Source organism: Amia ocellicauda, chromosome 3 (assembly GCF_036373705.1).
Source record: "Amia ocellicauda isolate fAmiCal2 chromosome 3, fAmiCal2.hap1, whole genome shotgun sequence".
NCBI classification, from domain to species: Eukaryota; Metazoa; Chordata; class Actinopteri; order Amiiformes; family Amiidae; genus Amia; species Amia ocellicauda.
In genome coordinates this window covers 31,772,297-31,780,769 of record NC_089852.1, presented here as the reverse complement: position 1 = coordinate 31,780,769, position 8,473 = coordinate 31,772,297, and the positions used below count along the sequence as shown (strand labels likewise).

General features: G+C 43.5%; 1 protein-coding gene across 1 annotated transcript; it reads left to right on the top strand.

Moving 5' to 3' along the window:
- The first annotated feature begins 6,908 nt into the window (after positions 1–6,908).
- Positions 6,909–7,841, top strand: LOC136747047 (olfactory receptor 4K14-like). Its single transcript, XM_066700002.1, has one exon. The coding sequence runs from the start codon at positions 6,909–6,911 to the stop codon at positions 7,839–7,841; it is 933 nt and encodes a 310-aa protein (XP_066556099.1).
- Positions 7,842–8,473: the final 632 nt, after the last annotated feature.

Here is an 8,473-nt window from a genome sequence, read left to right as displayed (position 1 = left end):
TGTCACGATTTTAATCTCTCTATTTGTCAAGGCGTCGACTACAAAGTCACTTAGGGGCATACATTCCTTTTTCTCTCTATAGATGTTCCAAAAACACTCCAGCACTTGAGGGTTCTTAAAACTCACCTCAAACACGTCCCTAGGTCCAGGCAGTTTCACCACGCAGTTCAGCTCAGAAGCCCAGGCCCCTCTTGCAGCACGGACCTGCTGAACTCCAGCCGGGTGAGGGCCGCGGTCTTGACTCCAGCCTCTCGGCTGAAGTGCACCGCATTGTGGCGCCTCACACCGGCGTTCGCTGGGCCATGCTGCACTCTCCTATCTGGGAAAGGGTCCAGAGGCTCTCAATCCGGAGGTCGGAGCAAGTCCACCTGGCTGGGCAGCAGCTTCCACGGGGCTCTTGCAGGGAGTGGGCCTTGCGGGGAGAAGTCCGGACCCTGGCTGCAGGAGGCCTCCCTCAAGGCCGTTCGCCGTTCGGTCCCTGGGATCCGAGGCCTCTCCTGGATCCTGGCTGGTGACGTCAGCGGGGAGCAGTCCTGGTCAGGCCGGGCTCCGGGTAGATGGTCGGCCGGGCTTCTGGTTGGGACCCACTCCGTGAGGAGTCCACCGACACCTCTGGCTAGGTCATTGTCGCTCCCAGTCCGTCCCAATCTCCACTTGCCTCGGCCTCCAGACCACTCCAAGGACCCAGGACTCTGCAGCTCTGTCAACTTGAATCTCCCCGTCTCATCTCGTCTGGCCTGGTGGAACAGCTCCCTGCAAACAGAAGAAAAAAGACTGTCAAAAAACAGTTCAAAGCCCCCTGCTGGACAAAGGTTTCACTCGCAATTGGACTGTCCAATCAGCAGAGGGCAGTGTCCCGGATGTGCATGTGGATTGGCTCAGCCCTCTGCTTCTCTACTTCCTCTTCCTCCTTTGGAGTGTAGGGTTACCTAGCACCGGGGGTGACGTCGCCGTTTCCTCCGCAAAGCATTCTGGGATGTGCAAGGACTGTGGGGGAGAAAGTGGTTCGACGTGTTTAGCACGTGGAACCAGACATAGAGAAAAGTCGCTGTGCAGGGGGAGGGAAGAGTTGTTCCAGAAAAGTGGGTGTGCAGGGGGAGAGAGACAGACAGACAGAACTATACAACAACATTTTATATATTCCATTCAAGGAAATATATATACATATTCATATATATTTTAATATTTATGCTGAGCTGATATGTCATTTATTGTATTTAAATTTGACAAGACCTCAGGTCTTTCACTCATTATTCGTGATTTCAATTTAACTGTATTTGCCATTTCATGATAGTTAATAGTTAAAGTTAATACAGTTAAAACAATTATGAATATGTTTATAATGCGGTAGATTGCAGGTTTGGCTTATTGCGCAGCCCCAGACAAGAGTGTAAAGCTTGTGCATCATGTGGAGGAGGAGCATGCGTGACGGGTTAGGGTTAGGGTGTAGGCCTGTTTCAGAGATGGCATGACATAGAAAGGAAAGTTCAGTTTTCCTGAAGGGATATTTGTCCTCATTAAGTTTTAAGTCATTAGTTTGAAGGCTATATAGCACAGACTTTAGTCGTGTCTCGTGTTCCTCAGTCGTATTGACATAGACAATTATATCGTCCAAGCAGAGGCGATTGTAGGGTATGTGGGGGCCCCAGACAAAATAATTCCTGATGGTGATGCTGCGGGGGGGGGGGGGGGGGGTGCAGTGGAGTTTTCTCCCGTGAGAGTGGGGGGGGGGGTCGGTCGGTGGAGTTTTCTTCCGTGAGAGTGGGTGGCAGTGGACCAAGGGGCCCCAGGCAATTGCCTAGGATGCCTACCCTCTTGTGACGCCCCTGCGTCCAAGTAACACTGAACGCCATCTTATCCTGCCAGTATTTGAGACATCAACCTCTGAAATGTACTTGGAGCTGATGCAAGACCATAGAGAACACTGGTTAAATGGAATAGTCCTACATGGGTTATAAAAGCAGTGGTAAGCATTTTATAGATCAATGGTGGAAAACATCTTGGCTCCCCTAAGTTCAGCAAAAACATCCTCAATATATGGTAGAGGGTGGCTGTTGATCACTACAGCCTTATTGAGTTCACGAAGGTCTACACAGACTCTCTCCTGACTTTTTTTGAATGACCACTAGGGGAGACACCCAGGCACATGAGTCTATTTTCTCAATGATGCCCTCTGTCTCAAATCTCTGTAGTTCTGTAGCAGATGACGTAGTTTTTGCTGAATTGGTAACAATCTTGACCTTGTGCTCAAAGCCATCAAGCACACCTACATTTTTAGATGTGTCTGTATTAACCTCAGAGGTTTGGTGCACACACTCACTTGGGGTAGTAGCAGGAAAAATGTATCCCTCCTTAATCTCCATCTGAAGTGCAGTAAAGAGATCCATTCCAAGCAGGGGTGTTCCAGATGGCACAATGTAGAAATCTGCTGCTGTGCAGTGATTGGAATGTGTGACATTAAGGACAAGGCATCCTAGCACTGGAATAGGCTTCTGCATGTAAGTCACCAAATGCACTTTGGGCTCTGTTATTGGTGTGTTTTGGAAATATTGCATGTGAATGTTGTAACCCTGAAAGTAAAGATGATTGTGAGAACAAGACACAGCACAGTGTTTCCTCAACAAAGGCTTGAATGAATGAGGAAAAAATGAATGATATAGGACAATTATATTTTTTAAGAAAACAGCATGGATTCCCACCAACCAACATAAAGCATATGCATATACTGTTAATGGCATAATGTGCACTGATTGGATTTCAAGTGGCAAATGGTCACATGGCATGAAAAGATTGTGATGTAAGACTCTGGATCGCCCTTTACCTTGTTCTGGCTTTACTTCATAGATAGGTAAGTCACTTGTCATCTGATGTACTACAATGTGAATGCAGTCTTCCCAATAATTGCAAAGTTACTTGGGCCTACTCCGGGTGTACATTTTAAGTACTCGATCACCTGGCTGGAGCACAGAACTTCTCACCTTGCTATTGTAATGTTTCTTGCTATTTTCTGTGGACTTCTGAGCTCTTTTTCTTGCTATCTCATAGGCTTCTTCCAATCCATGTTTCCACTTTTACACATAATCTCTCAGATTACTGGCACTGATCTCCAAGTTCAACCCAAAAAACATATCGACTGGTAGTCTTGGAGATCTCCCATATAACAAGTAAAATGGAGTTGGACTTGTGTTTCTGTGAGTGTTTTGAGCATTTGCAATACCGTTCTATTAAAACGCTCCACCTGTCCATTCCCTTGCGGGTGGTAGGGCGTCGTTCTGAAGCTGGCAACACCGCAGTGCTTCTGTAACTGTGCAAAAAGTTGATTCTCATACTCTCCACCTTGATCATGGTGAATATGAGAAGGAAAGCCAAACTTTAAAGCAAAATCATTAAAGATGTGGTCTGCAGCAGTCTTGCCTGACTTAGATGTGGTTGCATATGCTTGGGCAAAGCGAGTAAAATGATCTATAATGACAAGAATATACTCGTATCCTCCTTTGCATCTGTCGAGATGGAGAAAATCAATTGAGACAAGTTCGGAAGGCTGAGTGGTCACAATACTTGTTAGTGGTGCTCGTGTTTCATGACAGGGCTTTTTCTGTTTTAGACAGACACAGGCTTTTGTGATGTAATACTCAATGTCAGCTTGCATATATGGCCAAAGAAATGGCCACCACAAGGGATGTGGTACGGTCGATGCCTTGGTGGCCCATCTCATGGAGTTCTCTAAGCACTGTAGCTTTGTATTGCTCAGGTAGGACTAATTGTGTGCAGGCTGTTGTTTTGCGCTGCAGGATACTATCATCATCCAATATTAGTTTCTCCCACTCATGAAACAGGCACTTAGCTTTAGCACTGAGTGTTTTAAGCTCTTTTACTGGTGGCTTATATCCTTACCGTTTACATTTAATAATGGGACTAATACTCTGATCATTCTTTTGTGCATCTCTCAATTCCTTTGTGACAGTGGCATGACAGGTATGTTTGTGGATGGAGTTTCAGTTGTGGGACACTCACCAGATGCTGAGATGGACAAGGACCAAGGGACGCTGGATTATTTTTGCACCTCGACAGCTTGTACTGTGGCTCCTATAGCATCAGAAGGCATTTCCTCAGAGTAGTCTCTCATCATCGTTTCAATGTCAACAATGTTAACAACGTATCCGCATCAATGTTTTCTTTACATGGACGATACTTAATTGTGAAGTGAGTCGGATAGTTTGGCTACCCATCCGCACCCTGTTTGCATTTTACTTGGCTGTAGACAAAACATATGTGAGTGGGTTATTGTCACTAGAAACTGTAAATGTTGGGGCATAATACAAATAGTCTCTAAACTTTTCTATGATTGACCATTTCAGGGTGAGGAATTCGAGCTTTCCTGAATGGAGATGGTAGTTTTTCTCTACATTTGTTACGGTACGGGATCCATAAGCAATCACTCGCAGTTTCCCGTCTGCTTTTGATATAAAACTGTGCTTAGGCCTTGGTTAGATGCATCCGTGTGTAGAATAAATGGCTGTGAAAAGTCACTGTTCTAGTGTGCTCTGGTGCAGGCCAGTCCAAATAATTGGTTTACTCAAAGGCGTGCAACTGGGTTTGTTCTTTGACTAGGCTGTTCTAGCATTATGTAGTACAGGAGTGCCATCTCCTGGACTTGCCTTAAGTAGGTCATAAAGGGGGTTGGCTATACGGGAAAAGTCACAAATATATTGCCTGTAGTAGCTCAATAGGCCTAGAATTTTCCTAAGCTCACCTACAGTTTTTGTCTTTTTGTCTTTAAGAGCTCTGACAGCTTCAGTATCGGCGGGATCAACTGTACTTCCCTCAGACTATTCTACTTAAGTAGTGGACTTCAGATTTGAAAAGGTCACACTTGCTTGGCTTTAGTTTAATGCCATGCTCTCTGAGGCATTACAGCACTGTTCTTACGTCATTGACATGGGATTTGAAGGTTTTGCTGATAACCAAGGTGTTGTCGAGGTATGGTATGCAGATTTCATCCCTGAGACCTTCTAAGCACTCTTCCATACAACGCTGAAAGGCTGCAGGGGTATTCATCAATCCAAATGGGACCCTTACCCATTCTTATAGCCCCTAGGGGGTCACAAAGGCAGTCATAGGCTTGCTATCCTTTGCCATAAACCCCAGGTTATATGCTTTTCTCTGATCCAGTAGGGTGAACCAAGAGTTACCTCCAAGGCTGTCCATGATGTCCTGAACTCTGGGGATGGGTTGGCCATCTGGATGTGTCTTCGGATTTAAGTCTCTGTAATCAATGCAAAGTCTGAGACTGACATATTTTTTCCGGATGCACACTATGGGGAAAGAATACGGGGAAGTAGACTTCTCAACCTAGTCTTGTGTTTTGAGATCCTGCAAATACTCCTTCATCTCACGATATATGCATGTGCATGAGACTGGCTCAGTATTTTTCAGTGCGATGCTCAATTGTAGGTTTTTAATGCAACCAATGTCATTATCTGACCTTGAAAATGAATGGCACTCTTCTCTGAGCATCTGCTGTACAATCTGTCTCTCTTGTTCACTCAGGTGACTAAGGCCAATGGGTAGAACCCACACATCTTCAGTGGTTGCAGCATTGAGAGCCATGTCAGTTTGTACGCTGTGAATGGCAACAGGAGATGCTGAGGAGGTGGGAATGCCTAAGATGCTGGCAGGAAAGACTGTTTTAACTGGCTGTACCGTTACAATTAGCGTTTGTCCTCTTAACATGAGGTCATGATCGATAGCATTATACACAATAATGCATATGTGGGGTGAAGTAAATTTTTTTAGTTAAACTATGGTCTCACAGCACTCAAGTCCTTCTGCCCACTGATTAATATCTGGCTCAAAGATGAGAGTTGAGTCACATGACACTGGATTTGAATGTCACCGTCTATGGGGTGCGTAGGGGAAAAACTTTATGGCTTTGGCACAAAAATGGGCTACTGCATTGTTTCTCTAATTTGAGCACTGTGAGTCTTCAATGAAGCAACATCAGTCCTCAGTTCTTTGAATTAAGCATTCAGAGCAGCTGAAAAAGTATTGCCACCAACTGTAAACATGTAGAAGATTAACTGAGTTTCAGCTACAAAGCAGTGGATTAACAGAACTTTTATCAGAAATGTCTGTATCAGTAAGAACCAGAATGTAATTATCAAACAGGCAAATCCAAAAATTAAACAATATTGTTGGCACACCCAGGGTTTGGAGGAATGCAGGAGGCAGCGAAAGTGCAAGCAGAGCCATCCTCGTCACCAATATGTTCTATGTTTGTAAATAAAAGCTAGGCAGATGGGCATAAATTAAACTGGTATTTTATTGCTGTAACTCTGAACTCTACTGAGATTTTCCTACTTCCTTAGGTAGCATCCTATCCATTCCTTATGACACATATTGCAATACACCACAGTACTACTCTGGTATCTTCCTTAATTAGGACTGTTACTGTACCAATGCAACACTTATTTGTAATATTTTCTACCTATTTAGGGCTAATTAACTAGGCTAATTAACCCAGTATTATAGAGCCAGTCTCAAAGGCCTGTTTTCAGGCTGCAAATCTCAGTAGCCTCCCTCCTGAAGGAGCTCCATATATAAAGCTTAACACTGAAGTGCAGACTAAGAAACAGGGACTCTGCAGCAATCCTTTTTCAGATTAACATCTGTGAGTATTTTCATACTTTATCTTAGTAAAGAAGATATAGAGTCAATAGAAACAACAGAAGACCAGAATTAACTGAAACATTATGGTTCATTGCGGTGCTCCTTATATTTTAACCATATTAATGTTATTATATTTTCACTTAATTGATCTTCTACTTATGTATGAAGGGACTTATTGTTTCTCATTGCTTATTTAGGTAAAGGTTTATTTGAATATTCCTGAATCCTCCCTTACTGCAATGCAGAACTCATCCAGTGTTACAGTCTTCACACTCCATGGATTAAATGAGACAGCATCTCATAAATACATATTTTTTGCTTTTACTCTTCTGGCTTACCTTTTGATATGTCTTTTGAATTTGACACTGATCATCACAATCATCATTGAGAAAACCCTCCATGAGCCTATGTACATCTTCCTCTGTAACCTGTGTGTCAATGGACTGTATGGAACTGCTGGTCTGTATCCTAAACTCCTGTCTGACTTCCTCTCTGACTCTCATGTGATCTCATACGCTGGTTGTTTGACTCAAGCATATGTGATCTACACGTCTGTTCTGTCTGAATTCACAATTTTAACAGTGATGGCTTATGACAGGTATGTGGCAATATGTAAACCTTTACAGTACCATTCTATTATCACAGCTCGAACTGTCAGCAAGTTTCTGTTGATTTCTTGGATTCTTCCTTTCTGTGAAACAACAACTGCGATATTGTTAACTATCAGACTGCCTCTATGTGGATCTGACATTAACAAACTGTACTGTGATAACTGGTCAGTTGTAAAACTGTCTTGTTTAGACATAACTATAAACAATTTATATGGTTATATTTTAATTCTCATACAAGTTTCTCAAGCACTTTTGATTGTATATTCTTACAACCAGATTATTAGAGCTTGCGTAAAGTCAAGTGAAGAGAAGGGTAAATTTCTGCAGACCTGCTTTCCCCATGTATTTACAGTAATCAACTTTACCACAGCTATAGTCTTTGATGTATTGCACAGTCGATATGGTTCAAGGAACATCCCACAGGCTGTACGTAATTTCCTGGCAGTAGAATTTCTAATCATCCCTCCTCTTTTAAATCCCCTTATATACGGCTTGAAACTTAGTCAGATTCGCAAGACAGTTATGCAGTTGTTCAACAGAAAAGTAGAAGCTCAATACTGATCCATATGAGACATAAGTAATGTTTGTAAAATAAATTGCTTTATATACAGTGAGGGAAAAAAGTATTTGATTCCCTGCTGATTTTGTACGTTTGCCCACTGCCAAAGAAATTATCAGTCTATAATTTTAATGGTAGGTGTATTTTAACAGTGAGAGACAGAATAACAAAAAAACAGCATTTTCAATGCCCTGGCTGAGGGAAGGAGGTTCTCACCCAAGATTTGACGGTACATGGCCCCGTCCATCGTCCTTTTGATGCGGTGCTGTTGTCCTGTCCCCTTAGCAGAAAAACACCCCCAAAGCATAATGTTTCCACCTCCACGTTTGACGGTGGGGATAGTGTTCTTGGGGTCATAGGCAGCATTCCTCCTCCTCCAAACACGGCAAGTTGAGGTGAGAACCTCCTTCCCTCAGCCAGGGCATTGAAAATGGGTCGTGGATGGGTATTCCAGCATGACAATGACCCAAAACACACAGCGAAGGCAACAAAGGAGTGGCTCAAGAAGAAGCACATTAGGGTCCTGGAGTGGCCTAGCCAGTTTCCAGACCTTAATCCCATAGAAAATCTGTGGAGGGAGCTGAAGGTTCGAGTTGCCAAATGTCAGCCTCGAAACCTTAATGACTTGGAGAGG